Source organism: Lichenostomus cassidix, unplaced genomic scaffold (genome assembly GCF_008360975.1).
Source record: "Lichenostomus cassidix isolate B80296 unplaced genomic scaffold, HeHo_3.0 HiC_scaffold_46, whole genome shotgun sequence".
Lineage (NCBI taxonomy): Eukaryota > Metazoa > Chordata > Aves > Passeriformes > Meliphagidae > Lichenostomus > Lichenostomus cassidix.
In genome coordinates, this window is record NW_028147597.1 from 944,982 (window position 1) to 962,489 (window position 17,508).

General features: G+C 52.6%; 2 protein-coding genes across 2 annotated transcripts; both read left to right on the forward strand.

Moving 5' to 3' along the window:
- Positions 1–1,361: 1,361 nt before the first annotated feature.
- Positions 1,362–4,896, forward strand: LOC146421897 (serine/threonine-protein kinase pim-1-like). The gene is made up of 7 exons (XM_085046916.1): positions 1,362–2,126; positions 2,222–2,272; positions 2,480–2,846; positions 3,450–3,626; positions 3,876–4,013; positions 4,246–4,417; positions 4,757–4,896. The coding sequence occupies exons 1-6, from the start codon at positions 1,572–1,574 to the stop codon at positions 4,365–4,367; spliced, it is 1,410 nt and encodes a 469-aa protein (XP_084903042.1). The 5' UTR covers positions 1,362–1,571; the 3' UTR covers positions 4,368–4,417; positions 4,757–4,896.
- LOC146421898 (olfactory receptor 14I1-like) lies at positions 4,410–16,878 on the forward strand. Its single transcript, XM_085046859.1, has 3 exons — positions 4,410–4,417; positions 16,067–16,328; positions 16,584–16,878. Exons 1-3 carry the CDS (start codon positions 4,410–4,412, stop codon positions 16,860–16,862), a joined length of 549 nt encoding a protein of 182 aa, XP_084902985.1. The 3' UTR covers positions 16,863–16,878.
- The last annotated feature ends 630 nt before the right edge of the window (positions 16,879–17,508 follow it).

Below are 17,508 nucleotides of genomic sequence, written 5' to 3' on the forward strand. Positions count from 1 at the left end.
GCACCCATCGTGCTCCCCCTGCTCCTCTCCCAGCACTGCACAAATTCCAGCTGGGAGGAGGCTTCCCAAGAGAGAGCTCCAGCTCTCTGGTCCTGTTTCACCCTGAGTGTCCCTGCAGAGGAGCAGGGCACCTTCCTGTTCCAGAAGCTCAGGGGTCTCATTTCATGAGCAATCTGGGATGCCAATGGCCTTGTTAAGAAGGACAAAAGCAGAGGGAATGGATTAGAAATCATTAGGAAAAATTAGCCTTCTTACAGACAAAGTTCACCAAGGCATTCCCGGCATTTCTCCTTTTCAGCTTCTTTCAGATCTCTGTCTGCTCTGAGAGGTCCAGCTTGTTCTGGTGCTTATCATGAACTGCTTGGGCTCTTGATTTATACCAGCACAAGAGATGTAGAATCATCTTAACTGAACACAGAAACAAACTATCTCTCTCAGCCCATTTTTATGTTCTAGATCACTTTCAAGATGTCCATGGAGATGTTGGAATGATTCTCACACAACTCTCCATTTCTGGCTGCAGCCTCTGGAGATTCTTCCTCTGAATTCAGTCAGGGTTGAATTCCCTAACAATTCCTGGTATCAATTCATGTTTTCTTAGGTTAGAACAGTAACAATGAAAATCTTACCAATGGCACAACTCTCCAGCCCACAAGCAAAAGAAAGGACAAACTGTAAAGTTCTCCAAACGTTTGTCCTGCTTTGCTGCAAAAGTCATGCTGCACACACAGTGCAGAAAGCCAAGAGAAGCTGCAATTGGTGGCACATCTTGTGACAGAAGCTCAACCTCGTTCTCCACAAAAGGTTCTTGACAAGAGCAAACAGCCCTGAGGAGAAGATTCTTGGAAAACTGCAACAGCTTTCAAGAAGTGAAATGAAAATGGAAAGAAACAATTCAAGGTGTTTTCCTCTATTTATTTCTGTGCTCCCCTTTTCCATGTTGCACTACTTGTCCATCCCAGTAATTCCAAATGGATCTCACCTCGAAGATCTGTGACTTAGTGAGTTTTATACATTCTAAAACACCATAAGCTGCATCCAGTTTGCCTTTCCCTGTTTTGCCTGGAGAGCTATGCTGGAGATATAAGTGCAGTGCTTGGGTCGGGTCAGAATTCTACAGACAGGGAATGTGCTCTGCCAGTGTTTGACCCTCAGCAGGGACAATGCACAGTAGCAACCGAGGGGATTTCTGTGCCACTGTGTCAAGACTCTGGATCTGGGCTGAACGCGGCAAAGTTCCCGTGTTTGGACAAACTCAGGTGATGCCCTTGGGGCACGCGGGGCTCGGCCGTGGGGCGCGCGGGGGCGAGCGGGGAACGGACAAACGGCCACTCGGACAAACGGCCACTCGGACAAACGGCCCTGGAGCTTCAGTTGCAGCGGCAGCGGCGGCAGCGGTAGCAGCAACAGCGAACGCAGCGATTCTAAAGACTCTCCGACTCTTTCTCCTGCTTCTCCTCTCCCTCTCCCGCTGTCCCGCATCCTCTCCCCGTCTCCCTTTCCCAGCCCTAACCTCCTCTCCCGGTGTCCCCCTCCTTTCTCGCTCTCCCTCTCCCCTGCCAGCCCGGGCCATGCCCCAAACCCGCCCCCGGCCCCGGGCGGGGCTGCCCCCTCCCCGCCCCTGGGCGTCCCGCCGCGCTCTCGCCTTCGCCCGCTTCTCGCCATCGTGGCAGTGGCGCTGCTGGGCGGGCATCAGTGGCTGGGGCTGGGGCGGCATCGTCACCCTTTGGCTCCGCCTGTCCCGAGCCCGGCCCCAGCCCCGCCGCAGGGTCCAGCCCCGAGCCCGACCCCGTTACCAGCTCCTCCCGGGGCCCGCGGAGGACACACGCGGCTCGTTCGCTCCCGCCGCCTCCGCTGCGGCTTCCCCGGGCCGAGCTCCGCCGCTGGGCAGCGCGGCCGCCGGCCCCGAGCCGCCGGTGCCCGGGGCGGGTGGGAATGCCCAGCCCGGGGCGCTCGGGGGGCGGTCGGGGGCCGTGTCTGGCCCCGGGCCGAGCGCTGACGGCCGCGTGTCGCCCGCAGGGAAGGCGCAGGAGGCCCTGCAGGATCGCTACCGCCTGGGTTCGCTGCTGGGCACAGGCGGCTTCGGCAGCGTCTTCTCGGCGACGCGGCTGGCGGACGGTGCCCCGGTGAGTGGCGGGGCTGGCGGCGGGCGGAGGAGGAGGAGGATGGGGCGCGGCGGGGCGGGCGGCGAGCTCAGCCCGCTGCTGCCCCTTGCTCGCAGGTCGCCATCAAGTGCGTGCAGAGGGATCGCATCCGGCATTGGGGCGAGCTGGTGAGTGAGCCACTGGGGCCAGCGGCAGAAGCCGGGCGAGCCGGGCGGCGAGGAGCCGGGGCCCGGCAGGGTGGGAGCCGCCGGGAGCCCCGGAGGGAGAGCGGGCGAGGGGTGAGCGGGGAGCGCCGAGCATCCCGGGCTGGGTGAGGGGTCCCAGAGCCCTGGCACAGCCTCAGCCCCACTGACAGCAGCTTGGTCCTCCCTCAGCCCGATGGCACCCGTGCGCCCCTGGAGATCGTGCTGCTGGACAAGGTGTCCACTGGGTTCCAAGGTGTCATTCAGCTCCTGGAATGGTTCGAGCTCCCCACCAGCTTCTTGATGGTGATGGAGCGTCCAGAGCAGTGCCAGGACCTGTGTGATTTCATCCTGGCTCGGGGGTTCCTGCCGGAGGAGGAGGCTCGGGGGCTGTTCTGCCAGGTGCTGCAGGCCGTGCGGCACTGCAGCAGCTGCGGGGTGCTGCACAGAGACATCAAACCTGGCAACATCCTCCTGGACCTGTGCACCAGACAGGTCAAACTGATCGACTTTGGCTGTGGCACCTTCCTCCAGGACACAGTGTACACCAAATTTGCAGGTGAGCCCTCCCAGGGGATGCTCCTGGGCACCTCATGGCCCAGCCTGGGTGTAGCACCAGGGATTCCCCCATTTGCTGCAGGTCATGGGATTGCTTCTTCAGCAAAGTTGCTTTTGGGTGGGGGGACCAGCTCTTGGCCCTGCTGACAGCCTTCAGCACCCACTCTGCCCTGGGCTGGGGCTGGGGCAGCCAGCCTGACAAAAACACCCATGGGGGTAGCAGAGAGGGGGGTCAGACCCTGTGCCCTGGCTGGTTTGGTGTGCAGGTGAGGAAGGGCTTGGACTGCTTCACTCCCCTTGTTTGCCTTGGCTTATTAATGTTTTTTGGGGCAATGCAGGCAGGAAGGAGAGTGGTTTTTCCCCACCACTGTGTGGGTTTTCCCTTAGCATGTCATGGTTGGGCCTTCCCAGGGCTTCTGCTGCACTCTTCCAGCACCAGTGGCTTCTTTTAGAACCCCAAGTTTGTATACAAGTCACAGGTGCTGGCGAGAGGGCAGCAGATCACCCCATGTGCCACTGGTGCAGCCCCTGCATGCCCAGGGATGCTGGGGTGAGGTTCTGGGAGCAGCAGCATCCCCTGATGAACTCCATCTGTATTCCACAGGAACACTGTCCTACAGCCCACCAGAATGGACCCAGCTCAGGTGTTACCATGGCGAGGCAGCAACGATCTGGTCCCTGGGCATCCTGCTGTACCAGATGGTCTGCGGGAAGCACCCATTCAAGAAGGGCCGGGAGATCATCTGGGGCAAGCTCTTGTTCCCACAACACCTTTCTCAAGGTAAATCCTCATCTCTGTGGCACAGGGGGAATATCAGTGTTGGGAGACAGCAGCAGGCTCATGAGGAGGTGCTGGCAGCTTCTGAGGAGGTGGCACATGTCTCTCTTGCTCTCCTCCAAAACAGGGAATTGACTGGAAATTTCAGACACAGCTCTGAGCACATCCAGCATAGGCAGGGCATGGGAACAGGGGGGCAAAGTAAACAGCATCCTTCTCCAAGTGACTGGCAGTTTCTGTTTTCTCTCTCAGAGTGCAAAGATCTTATCAAGGGGTGTTTATCCATGCCCTCCTTGGACAGGCCATCCCTGGAAGATCTCTTCCATGAGCCTTGGCTGCAGGGCTCTGCCCTAGAAGATGGGAGAGATCCACAGGCACCGTTTGGGCCTGGTAAGTAACAGCTGCACACATCTCTTGGCAACAAGAAGCAAAGAAAACCAAACTGTTTTGTGCTGCCTGTAGCCCAGAGCAGGGATCATCAGATGGGAACACACAGCTCTTGTGCTGGGGCTGAGCTGCTCTGGCAAGCACTGGTGGCCACCATCCAAGCTGGTTTTGCTGGTCCTGGTTCATTGATGGCTGGGGCCCTGGGCAGAACCCTGACAGCCTGCTCTGCCCCCAGGGAAGGAGCAGGAGCCCCTGGAGAAGCTGGACCAGGTGGGGCTGCTGCTGGAGACACCAGGGACACCCTCAAGGATGAGCACCTCTTCCACGACCCAGCCATCTGCAGCTGAAGAAGATTGACTTTGATTCTGGCACCTTCTGCAAAGACACACTCCACACCCAATGTGCAGGTGAGTGCACAGCCAGGGGATGCTCCCAGATCTGGGCATTGCACAGCCTGGCTGGGCACCAGAGGTTCCCCCTTGGCTGGGGTGGATGCAAGGAATTCTTCAGTCATTTGCCAAGCTGCTCTTTGGCTCTGGGCAGCTGCTGAGGAGGAGGATCTGCCATGGCTGGCTGGAGGCTGGGCACATGTCCTGCCCTCCTGCTCTGCTCCCAAAGGCAGCAATGATGGGGAGGTTTGGGCACAGCTCTGAGCACAGCCAGCATGGCCTGGGCACTGCGGGCAGTTGGGACAAGGGGACAGGAGCCTTCAGCTGATGGGTGATTTCTGGTTTCTCTCCTTCCAGCAGGGCTCTGCAGATGCTGAGGCTGCTCTGGGCTCTGCCAGGGCTCTGCTGGGGCTCAGCCCTGGGCACGGCTGGGCCTGCTCTGCCCTCCCATTGCTCTGACAGCTCTGCATCAGACGAGCCTGTTCTGAGCACAGCGACTGAGCTTTGTGCTTGTGCAGGTGAGTGAGACTCTCCTGCAGGCCCAGAGATTGCAGTGAGGGAGACACATCCAATTGGCAAGAGCCCAAACACTCCACAGTCCCAGCTGAATGCCTCTATCTCCACAGGATGTTTTGTCTGTCCCACTCTTCATTCCTGTTGGGCTGGAACTGTGCAATTGCACTTTCTTCCTCCTCTAGGAGTACCATGAGTGAGCCAAACCTGGCGAGTGGGCCTTGTTCCTAAGGCAGTGCAGTCTGGAGTTGATGGATGAAGAATTGCCCTTCTCCACTTCCAAACCAGAGCAAAAAGCCGTAAGTGGGACTTGCTGTCTTTAAGGAGCCACTGACAGTTTCAGAGGGAATGTACAGCTCATTCACAGGGTGAGAAGGAAGGGCATCTCCTAAAGAGTTGAGATTTGACAGAGTTTAGATTCCCAGTCCTGCTCAGAGCTGGCAGGTCACAATCAATTTCCTAATACTCCAACCACAATTTAAAATAACAATATTGCAAACAAACCCCAACATCTTTAAAAATAGGCTGCTGACGTCAGTTAGATGGATCCATGCCATCAGCACACAAAATAAATAACAGTTCTCTTATTCAAAAGATCAGTTATTTCTAAATTCAAGTTTACAGAAGATTTTTCACTACACATTTGGAGTTTCTTTCAATATTTCAATTTTTTTCTGATTTCTTTTTCCCTTTTTTTTTTTTCATTTTTCTTTTCTAGATCAGAAAATATGTCCTGAAAGAGGAATGTTTTTTCCTCCTCATTCCCATGTGGAGCAGCTCCCTTCCCGCAGAGCCTGGCAGCTCCTGGCCCCTGCAGGGCTGAGGCTTTTCCCTGTTGCTATGCACAGACTGATGGAGCAGCACTGCTGAACACAGGGGCACCCAGAGGGAGCAAAAGCAGCTGCCTTTGTCCACCTGAAGCTCCAAGGGCCAAACTCTGAGCAGACATGGCTAGAAGAGACTGGCAGGCTCCCTGTTTGCTGTGCTCCCCACTTGTGAGGGGCCCAGCTTTGCGTGAGGCACAGTGAGAACAAGGGGCAGCTCCCTCCCAGCCCCACAGCCAAGGGACCCCTCTGGCCCCAGGGCTTGGGGCACTGTCAGCACCTGCTGCTTCAGCCACTGCTTCTGCTGGCACTGAGAGCAACAAGCAGATTGTGGCTGATCCCGAGGGAGCAGCAGCAGGGCCTGGAGCTGATCCCTGAGTCTGGGCAGGGCTGGACAAATGACCCCACAGCAGCAGCAGCAGGAAATGGAGCTGACTTTGAGCACAGCCCCTGCCACTCCTCCCTCCTGTTTGCAGTGGTGTCACAGCAGCCTGAGGCACCTGGGAGCCCTCAGTGCCAGCAGGGACTTGAGATGGCAGCCCTGGGCTCCTGGAGGTTGTGAGAGGAACGGAGCTGGGCACTCCCTGTCCATATGGAGCTTGCAGATGGAAAAGGCTGCTGTGCCCAGGCAGCTCCAAGGGCAGAGAAATGAGGCTCTCGAGCACTTGATCTGGGCCAGTCCCACAGTCCTGGGCAGCAGCCACCGAGCCCAGGGGGAGCAGAGGGCACAGCAAGAGGGGCAAAAGCAGTCAAGTGCAGAGACTGGAGAGAGCCAGACCTGGCAGAAGGAACAGCTGCTTCATTGCAATCCTGAAGAAAGCTCTTGGCTGTTTCAGAGCACTGAAAGGCGTGAAGGACGGAGAGGAGGCAAGAACAAACAATGCTCCTGTTTTCACACCTTCCTCTCTCAGTGTCCCAGAATGAACTGGATGAACTCTGTTCTTCTCTCTGAGTTATCTCGTTCAGCATGAGCAGCTTAGCACCAGGAGCTAAAGGAGCTGAAGCCTTAGGCCACAAGAGCTGTCCAAGAGGGGACTTTTTGAGCAAAGTAATGCTGCTAATGTGGACCTAGCTGAATGCAGCAGATAGAATCCTGGAACTGCAGAATCCTTTCTGTTGGAAAAGATCTCTGAGCTCATCAACTCCAGCCGTTCACCCAGCACTCTCAGCCCAGCACTAAACCACATCCCTGCAGTGCCAAGGCCTGACCAAGAGGCCTGACTGAGGCCTGAGCAACAGGCCCTGAGCCAAAGGTGACACCCAGATGAACCTTCTAACCAAATATTATCTTTGTATCTGCTCATTACTGAAACTTGCACAATCACTAGCATTGTGATAGATGTATTCACTCATGAGTGAAACATGTATTTGCCTTTCTCTAGTTGTAAGCTAGACAAAGCCATGAAATCCAACATCTGGCCTTGTTTGGAGAGTATGGTCAAAGTCAACTCCCTTGGTTCCTCCTTGAGCCCTGGCCAGGCTTTGGGAGAAGCCAAGAGGAGGATGAAACCAGATGTTCCTGCACTAGCAGTGCTGTCAGTGTGTTTATTCAGCACTGTCACAGCTGGGACCTCTCCCAGCCAGGCTGGAAGCCTCACCTGTGGGTGGATGCACCTGCAGGAATTGCCAGTTGTTGGCAGTGGCTCTGCAGTCCTTGGCTGTGACAGCTTCCCCAGCTGGTGAGGGGATCTGGGTGATGGTAAAGTCTGAGGGTAACTGGTGATGGATCTTTCTTCATCAGTGCAGGCAATCTTTGGTAGTGCTGATTGGGTGCATTGCTGAGCTTCTGTTGTGATTCTTTGCTGCTTTGAACTACAGTAAATTACACAGATTCCTTCAGTGAATTACACTGATTCCTTCAGTTAATTACATTGATTCCTTCAGTTGGTGTCTGTGTCTTTGGTGCTGACCCTGCCCAGTGGGAAAACAAAATTGGTGTAGTCTGGCCAGATCACAGCAAAATGTCACTTTTTGAATGTAAATGTAAGGAATCAGTCCTATCCAAAATTCCTGGTTGGGAAGACCTTCCCTATAGTTCACTGGCTCTGCAGGGGGCTGAGATCAGAGCACTGTGTGAGCAATGGGGAAGTTGGCTAAAAGAAGCTGAACCACTGGATGTATTAAAATGCATCCAAAATTGCATATGGGAAAAGGAAAAGAACTTCTGGGTTTGGGAAGATGAGGATGAATTTTGTTAACAGTATATTGGAAAAAGCACCAACAGAAGGAACAATTGTTTTTGGAACACGCCCACATGAAACGAGAGGAGTTTTTAATCTTGAGCTCAGATTTCTTTGTGCAAGTGAAATAATATAATAATATAATCAATATATAGATAAATATAAAATAAAAATAAGATGTAAAAATATAATTAAAATATATATGTGTATATATATGAGCTAAAAATTATGTGAAATAATGCTGACAATCCTAATTTGTTACCTTTGGCTGCTCAGGGATGTAACACGAAATGCCCTGCAAAAAGTATTTGGCCAGGACCCAAACGTGAGTGGGAAATTTGGTGAGATTGTGTATAATGAATAAAGGAGGATGGGATGAAATTGGCTGTTTTTCATAGCGTTTGCTGATACTGTGATGTGGAATGCTTTCTCTGATACTGTGAGAAATAAAGTGATTAAGGCTGCTGGGTTTTTCATATACCACACTATCCCCAAGCTGTAGGATTGGTGGAACGGATAGAGGGGTTGTTAAAGGAGCAGATGAAAAAATGGGGAGATAGGCACTTGTCTGGATGAAGAAGCCCTTACAGGTCCCCCCAAAAGCTGCAGGGCTGAACCTTTATGCATTAGAATTAATGAGGATAAATCAGAAGTAAATGAGAGTTATCAATACCAGAACAGGAATTCAGATTCCTCCAGAACACTTTGGTTTGATAACTGCTCACTGAAGCTTGGCCTTGCAAAGTGTTCATATCATGGGAGGAGGAATTGATGCAGATTAGCAAGGAGAAATTAAATTCTGTTAAACAATAGTGAGCAAGATTTGATTATGCAACGCTGTGACAAGGGAGAACAATTATTGATATTGCAGTTTTAAAAACAATTGTGAAAAAAGGAGATCCACCTCAAATCACCACTGTTTGTGGAGATAAAGGGTTTGGATCCAGCAGTCCTAACAATGGAGCCACAGTGTGGGTCCAGAGGCCAAATGGCCCTCCTGAGCCAGCTGAAGGAACAGCTCTGGGGAAAGACACCACTTTTAATCCTGAAACCTGGGCAGGAACGATGGGAATCTGTCCCTGCAGCCAAGTGTTCTATGGGAGAACAAGTAGATGTTATAGGATGTTGTTTTACAGATCCTGCCAGACCAAATCTCCCTGTTTGCTTCAACATTCCCTTTGGAAAATGCTCTGATCCACAGGGCTCCATGTGAAGGCTGATGTGACACTGAGTGACTTCCACACGAATTCAGCCAGGAGCCTGGAGCACCTCAAGGACTGGGACCTGGCAGCTCTCCAGCCGAAGGGGAAAGGACCCACCAAGCCTTGTTACCCACAGACACTGCAGTGAAGCTGAACAGCAAAGGACCTTGGGGCATTATTGTGGAATTAAAAAGGCACCAGCTCCATGGATAATGGAACTATTGTTCTTAACCCAATAGAGATTGAGGAAAAAGATTGAATAACCTTGTCACTAAAGTACTACTTTTGTCTGTAAGTTGTATCTTGTAATCAACCAGAATCTTTGTTTGCCAGAAACACCTCTGGAGTTTCACCAAGGGATTAGTCATGGAAATTTGTATGAAAATGTAAAGATCAAAGTAGCCAAAATACTCCAGGTAACTAATTGCAGGATATGTTCCCAACCAATGTTGGGAGGAATGGGATTCCCTTGGAGGGCCCATCCTGTGGGGTGGCAGAACTCTGTCAATGGGCTCTGACTTGTAATGGAGTCAGTGAAGGGACAGTTAAAGAAAACTGTGCTGTGGAACAAAAGAATACAATGATCAGTTTTACAGGATTCAATAAGATTTCACTTCAGGAGGAACTGAACCCTGTTATAGTTAGAGGCCAAAATATGGAAGGATTTCTATGGTTTAGAATTACTTAAAATGTCAGCAGTACTTGTGGTGTTGGAGCTGGTCAGTGTCACACCACTGTCAGCTGCAGTGCCACCATTTAGGGTACTTTGGCAACAATCACAGGGAAGATTTGGGGCCAAGAGAACATTTCCCACCCAAAGAGTGCCTTTGATTTCACAAAGCCAAAGATTCTGGTTCACCATATGCCCTATGTGCACTGCCTTATCCTATGGAGTATACAGTTACAAGTTAAATAGATCATCAGAAGAAGTAGCGAATGATGCTAATAAAATATTGAACAGCACATCCTGAGAGCTCCAACAAACACCAGTGGAGCTCTACAGAACTGCATGGCCTTGGATTATCTGCTTGCTGGGCATGGAGGAACCTGTGCTATTTTAGGACAGGAATGTTGTACTTCTATCAGTGATGGGTTTGAAGTCCAACAATCAGGAATCACCTCAATAGAAAGAGAAGTAGAAGAGTGGCAGAAAGAAGAAAATTCGTCTTGGATTGGCTTTGTGGCTGCCAAGCTGGAGGCTGCTGCAAAATGCATTCATGGCAGTAATAATTGTGTGTGTACTTGGGGTATTATGATTCCATGTTAGAGTTGTTGTAGCACTTTGTGCTGGAAAATGGAGACTTTAGACTTCTCTAAAAAGAGACAGAGTCTCAAGAAGAAAGGGAGATTTGATAGATAACGTAAAGAATAGCAACTAATGAGGCATGTTTGAAAGAGAATGCGAATTATAAATTGGAGTAATGAACTTGAAGAGCACTTAATTAAAGAGCAAGAGGCAATGCCTTTATGCCTAATACCTAAATCTAAGGTTTAATTATCGAAAGAATTGTTATGAAGGTTGTAATTCATCTCTAGGTCCAAGGACCAACTGAAGTACCAAGGCCTGAACAACAGGCCCTGAGGCAAAGGTGACCTCTCAATGAAACTTCCAACCAAACATTATCTTTGTATCTCCTCATTAACAAAGTAGTATTAGCAAAATGATCTTTGTAGCTGTTCATTGGTGAAACATGGATTTACTGTTCTGTATGTAGAAACCAGACAAGGCCCCATCTGACCCTGTTTGGGGTGTAGATCAAAGTCAACTCCCTTGGTTCCTCCCTGAGCCCTGGCCAGGCTTTGGGAGAAGCCAAGAGGAGGATGAAACCAGATGTTCCTGCACTAGCAGTGCTGTCAGTGTGTTTATTCAGCACTGTCACAGCTGGGACCTCTCCCAGCCAGGCTGGAAGCCTCACCTGTGGGTGGATGCACCTGCAGGAATTGCCAGTTGTTGGCAGTGGCTCTGCAGTCCTTGGCTGTGACAGCTTCCCCAGCTGATGAGGGGATCTGGGTGATGGTAAAGTCTGAGGGTAACTGGTGATGGATCTTTGTTCATCACTGCAGGCAATCTTTGGTAGTGCTGATTGGGTGCATTGCCGAGTTTCTCCTTTTGTAATTCTTTGCAAATGGTTTTGTACATTGCTGAACTTATCCTTTTGTCATTCTCTGCAGTTTTGCATTTATATAAATTACACTGTTCCTTCAGTTGGTGTCTGTGTCTTTGGTGCTGACCTTGCCCACCATCAAAACAGGGCCCCTCCTGCCTCAGTGTTACCTGGCAAGACAAAAACCATCACTCCAAATGCTGCCCTTTCCTCCTTGTTCCCCCACTTTATACACTGAGCGTGATGTCCTATGATCTGGGATATCCCTGGGGTCAGCTGGGGTCACCTGTCCTGCCTGTGTCTCCTCCCAACCCCCACGGACCCCCAGCCCCTCCCCAGCATGGCTGGATGAGGGGCAGGAAAGGCCTTGGCTCTGTGCAAGTTCAGCAAGAACAAAACCATCTCTGTGTGATCAACCCTGTGCTCAGCACAGCCCCAAACAGCCCCAGAGAGAGCCCTGGGAAGGAAATTCCCTCTGCCCCACCCAAACCAGCACCCCATGGCCATCCCCCATCACCATGGCTCCAAGGGTTCCTTTTCATGTCCTGACCCTGGCCAGGGGACCTTGGGATGGTTGCCATGGCAGCCAGCTGTGGCACAGTGCTTGTGTCCATGGCAACACAGCCCAGCCTGGCCCTGAGTGCAGGTGACAGTGACAATCCCCATCACAGCATGTCCCATGAACCCAACCTCAGCAAAGTGTCTCCTGCAGGTTGTCCTGACATTGGAGAGTAGAACAGGGCTTTGTGCTGGTTGCCATGGCAACCACTGTACCAATGACACTCTATGGTGGTTGCCATGGCAACCTCTGTACCAATGATGCCCTATGGTGGTTGCCATGGCAACCTCTGTACCAGTGATGCCCTATGGTGGTTGCCATGGCACCCGAGCCCAGCAGTGTCACAGTGCAAGTGTCCCTGCCATCAGTCCCTCCAAGGGGTTTCCATGGCAACTGCCATGCCAGGTGACCCAGGTGTCACATCCCAGTGCTGGTTGCCATGGAAACAGTCCCCAGCACTGACCCTTTCTGTCAGGCTGACCTGGCCTTTGGCCCTGGCACTGGGCTTTGCTGCTGGTTCCGCGGCGCCTGCCCAGCCAGCGCGGCACAGGGCAGGTGGCCATGGCACAAACCCCAGCCATGGATCCCCTGTGCCTCTGGGCAGTGACACCAGCCCTGAGCAATGGGCTGCGGCCGTGGGGTCAGTGAAGTGACCATGGCAACAGCCCCTTGCAATGCCCAGTGCAGGTTGGGATGAGAATCCACCCTCAGCCTGGCCCAGGGCAGGGCTGCAGTGCCCTTCCCAGCAGCCTGGCTGCACTGCAGCACTTCCAGGGCTCTCTGCATTTCCCTTCCCCTCACTCTTGGCTCACTCACACACCTCCCAACAACCCCTTGGTGCTTTGAGCTGCAGGGAGTTCAAAGCTTGTCTGTCCTTCAGCAGTTGCTCTAATTGTGCCTTCAGCAAACTCTTGATTTGTGTTTATTGTAGAAATTCTGTTGTGTCCAAAACATTCCTTGCAGAGTTCTGCCTTGGGGAAGGGGAACCTCCTTGGTGGCAGCTTGGGCTTAGCACACACTTGAGGAGAGTGTCTGTTTTCAGTGGGGAACCTTAGGAGTTTCAGACTGCTTAAAAAAAAAAAGAAAGATGAAAACCCCTCTTTTCCTGAGTGCAGCCAGCTCTCCAAGCAAAGCAGCTCCCAGGTGAGTGAGGACAGAAAGGATAGGGTTGGGGAATGTGGAGCAATGTTGTCCACACTGGGTCAGACCTCAGAATGCTGCATTCACCTCTTCTCTAAAGAGAAATGTAATAAAAGACATTTAAATTTAATAATGAATCAAATTTAAATTAAATTTAAATTTAATTTAATAAAAGACCCATTAAAATAGGAATGTATATTTCTTAGAAGCTCTTTGAACTATTTCTCCATAACTATAGCAGAAAACCTTCCTAATGAACTGCACTAGAGCAGAGGGAAATCAAGGCAGAGCCATGGTTTGTCAGGACTTGCTTGATCCTAATGAGCCCTGTGGTGCATTTGGTGCTGAGCCCTTGAACCTCAGGGCAAACCTGAGAGCAGATTGCACAAACCTTTCCAGGAGTCAAAGGCAGAAGAAAAACCCAAAGTGTCTCCAAGCATTCATGGTTCCCACTGAGGTCCATCACCAACACAGGATCCTCCTGGACTCCTTGGAGGAGAGAACTGGAGGCCATAATTGCACAAAAACCTCTCAGAGACTCAGTGTAGAAAGGAAAATCCAAAGTACCTTAAAAATCCTTGAGTATCTGGAAGCATTAATGAGCCCCACTGAGTGTCATTACTAACAAGGGCTCTCAAGGGACTAATTAAAGCAGATAATTGGAGGCCAGGATTGCACAAACCTCTCAGAGACTCAGTGCCAAAAAGAAGGACTTTAATAAACCCTGAGTACCTTGAAGCATTAATGAGCCCCACTGAGTGTTGTTACTGACAGAGAATCTCAAGGGACTCGTTAGAGCAGATAATTGGAGGCCATGATTGCACAAAGCTCTCAGAGACTCCAAGGCAAAAGTAAAACTCAAAGTCCTTTGACAAACCTGCAGTCCCTGGGAGCATGAAGGAGCCCCCAGGGCCATTCCTGACCAAGGCTCCCCAGGGACTCCTTCCAGCAGATCCCTGAGGTCACTGGAATGTGGGGGTAGGGGGATGCTGAGAGCAGGACAAGGGGGTGACAGTGCCCAGCCTTGATGGGGCTGTGCCAGGAGCCCCAGTGCCTCAGGACAAGGTGTCTCCTCACAGCTCTTGGTGGTACAGAAGCTGCTGTGCCCGAGGGTGCCAAGAATTGGCTTCTGTTTGTCCCACCCTGTCATCACTGCCTCCAATTTCTTCCTCTAACTGGAACCTGGGGACACTTTCTCAGTCATGTCCCTCATTGGGACCCATTAAAACTTCCAGAAACATTGACATTTTATTCTAACTTTGAATTCTAAGGAGGTTTCTGTAACTCCCTCCCAGGGACTGATGTCCAGGGCCTCAGCACAAAAGCCCCAAGAGTGTCAATTAAGTCCTTGTGCTGTTACTGTGCTGCTGAGCTGGGCTGGGCTCCTGGCACAGAGGGAACTCCTGGCAACCAAGAAGAGCTTCAAAAAGACATTTCTCCTGAGGAGCAGTTTCTCTCCCAGCCCAGCAGGGCTGAGGGTGCTGCCTGCAGGTACCTGAGAGGAGTGAAGCAGAGAGAGGCTTAAAGCAAGTGGAAGGACAACTCTGAGCTTATTCATGGAGAAATCTTCACAACTTCTGACACAGTAAGTCTCTGGCTGCAGGGATCTCCTAAAGCTGACACATGACAGCACTGATATGACTGTAAGGATGGCTCTGCTGGTGTTTCTGGTTTGGGGGAGGATGTGCTGCAGAGCGGGGCTGCCCTGGGCACCATCAGAGGGACAGGGCAGGACAGCTCCTGCTGCCAGGGATGGCTGCAGGCTGGGAAGGTGGGGGTGCAGCCAGGGGTGCCCAGGGCTATCCTGCAGAGCAGCTCCTGCAGCCCTGAGGGCTCTTTGGCAGGGCAGGGGATCTGCCAGCTGCCCTGAGCAGCAGAGCTCTTGTGTCCCCTGGCAGCCAGCACAGCCCTCAGCCCGGGGGCTCGGGGCCCTCAGTCCCCTCCTGGGCCGGCAGAGCAGCACCAGAGATGAAGGGCATCTCTCCTGCCATTGCCCATTCCCTGCTGACCAGGGCCTGAGGGCGACTGTCCTGCACTGCTGCTGCCTGCGAGGGGCTGTGCAGGGCTGGGCAGGGAAAGGCTTTTCCTCAGGGCTCGGCTGTCTCTCTCCTTGCCTTGCTCAGCTGCTCCTGGCATTGCTGACAGGCTCTCTGGCAATGGCAGTTGCAGCTGCAGGGTCAGGCGCAGCCCTTGGGGCTCCTCCTGTGCAGGGTGAGCACAGCAATGAGGTGTCCCAGCTCCCTCTGCCCTGGGCAGCTCTGGGCAGGGCAGGCTGGCAGGCTGGCAATGAAATGACTCTCCTCAAGCAGTTCCATGGCCAGGACCCTTGGTGTGTCCTCGGGGTGTCCATCCAAGCTGGGAGCTGCCTTCCAGGGGACACTGGGGGACAGGAGTGTCCTTGGCCAGCAGTGGGGCTGATAGTCTGAGAAAGGCTGAGCCATTTGGCTCTGCTGTGAGTCCCTCTGCTCTCAGCTGTGTCAGGGTGATTTTCAGGGGAACACAGTGACTGCCCTTGATCTCAGAAAGGGCAGCTGGGAACAGATGGAGCAACAGAGCAGCTCCCCTCACCCTTCACTGAGTTACAGCCAATCCTCTTGCCTTGCACAGTTCTCTCTGTTCTCCCTAAGCACAGCCGGAAATCCTCTCAAACTGCCTTGGGCTGTCATTGTTCCTTAGCCCTGGGACAGGAGATGCTGCCAAGCTCCTCTACCTTAGGGGCAGTTTGGTCTGATGAAGTCCAACCCAGGACTGGTCCCTGTCCCCCATTCCGATGACCACTGCTGCAGAGCAGAGCTGACTCCTCGGTGTCCATGGGCAGAGTCACTCCTTGTCACAGCAACAGGGCCAGATCCCAGCAGAGCTCCAGGCATGGGGCTGGAGGAAGAACTATGAGAAAAGGGAAATTGGGTGGCACAGTGTGGGAGGGCTGGGAGAAAGGGCTTGCACATTGCTCAGGATAGTCTTGTCTGACTTGTCACTGTCCTTTTCTCCATGAACAGGTTCCAGTGCCTAGAGGATCAAAATGTCCAACAGCAGCTCCATCAGCCACTTCCTCCTCCTGCCATTCGCAGACACACGGCAGCTGCAGCTCCTGCACTTCTGCCTCTTCCTGGGCATCTCCCTGGCTGCCCTCCTGGCCAACAGCCTCATCATTGGCACCGTAGCCTGGAACCACCGCCTGCACACCCCCATGTTCTTCTTCCTGCTCAACCTGGCCCTCATCGACCTGGCCTCCATCTGCACCACTGTCCCCAAAGCCATGCACAATTTCCTCTGGGACACCAGGGACATCTCCTACTCAGGATGTGCTGTGCAGCTCTTTTTCTTTCTCTTCTTGATGTCAGCAGAGTATTTCCTCCTCACAGTTATGAGCTATGACCGCTATGTGTCCATCTGCAAACCCCTGCACTATGAGACCCTCCTGGGCAGCAGAGCTTGTGCCCACATGGCAGCAGCTGCCTGGGCCAGTGCCTTTCTCTATGCTCTGCTGCACACAGCCAACACATTTTCCCTTCCCCTGTGCCATGGCAATGCCCTGGGCCAGTTCTTCTGTGACGTGCCACAGATCCTCAAGCTCTCCTGTGCACACTCCAAACTCAGGGAACTTGGGCTTATTGGGGTTAGTGCCTGTTTCATATTTGGTTGTTTTGTGTTCATTGTTTTCTCCTATGTGCAGATCATCAGGGCTGTGCTGAGGATCCCCTCTGAGCAGGGACGGTGCAAAGCCTTTTCCACATGCCTCCCTCACCTGGTTGTGGTCTCCCTGGTTACCAGCACTGCAACATTTGCCTACCTGAAGCCTTCATCCATGTCCTCCCCATCCCTGGATCTGGCAGTGTCAGTTCTGTACTCAGTGGTTCCTCCAGTACTGAACCCTCTGATCTACAGCCTGAGGAACCAGGAGCTCAAGGCTGCAGTGTGGAGACTGATGACTGGATGATTTCAGAAACATTAAACTGGTTGCCATTTTCTGCAAATCAGTTTTCATATGAGTTATCTTTGATAGTTCTTGTTGATATGGTTGGGGTTTTTTTCCTTTGTTTTAGTTTTTTAATATCTACAAATAAAGGTCATTGTACCATTTTTCATTTTATTTCTCTCCATCTTTGCTGTGGCCACACACTGTATAAGTGAGGATCTGTGCTCTCAGTGGCTTTAAACAAACTAAAGGATCTCCCAGCCAGGTTTTCACCAGAGATCCCCCTTTTGTTCCCTTCTGTGGAGCTGCAGCAGCAATGTCTGTGTGCAGAGCTGGGGCAGATCAGGGGTGGCACAGCAGCTGTGCCAAGGAGCAGCAGCACTTGGTGTTGCCAGTGCTGCTCCCGTGCCACTGCCCCGCTGCCCTGCTGCCCCTCGTGTTGCTGTAGGGCCTGAGTGCTCTCGGGGTCGCTGCCAGTGCTGGGGGTGGCAGTGCCGGGGCTGCAGCAGGGACAGGCCATGGGCACTGCTGGGGCACAGCTGACGCCTCAGGGCAGGGCCTGGGGGCTCGAGGCTCCTTGCCCAGGCTCTCTCCAGAACACGCCCAGGCCAATGCTGAGCAGAGAAAACCCCCGTGAGCAGCTGCAGGGTGGCCGTGGGCAGGCTGG

Bases quoted from the DNA above. Each gene is read 5' to 3' on its own strand.
- LOC146421897 (XM_085046916.1), top strand. From the start codon at position 1,572: ATGCCCCAAACCCGCCCCCGGCCCCGGGCGGGGCTGCCCCCTCCCCGC. The intron at 2,273-2,479 runs GTGAGTGAGCCA...GTCCTCCCTCAG, and splicing joins TCCGGCATTGGGGCGAGCTG to CCCGATGGCACCCGTGCGCC. The intron at 3,627-3,875 runs GTAAATCCTCAT...TTTCTCTCTCAG, and splicing joins CCCACAACACCTTTCTCAAG to AGTGCAAAGATCTTATCAAG.
- LOC146421898 (XM_085046859.1), top strand. The intron at 16,329-16,583 runs CACTATGAGACC...GTGTTCATTGTT, and splicing joins TGTCCATCTGCAAACCCCTG to TTCTCCTATGTGCAGATCAT.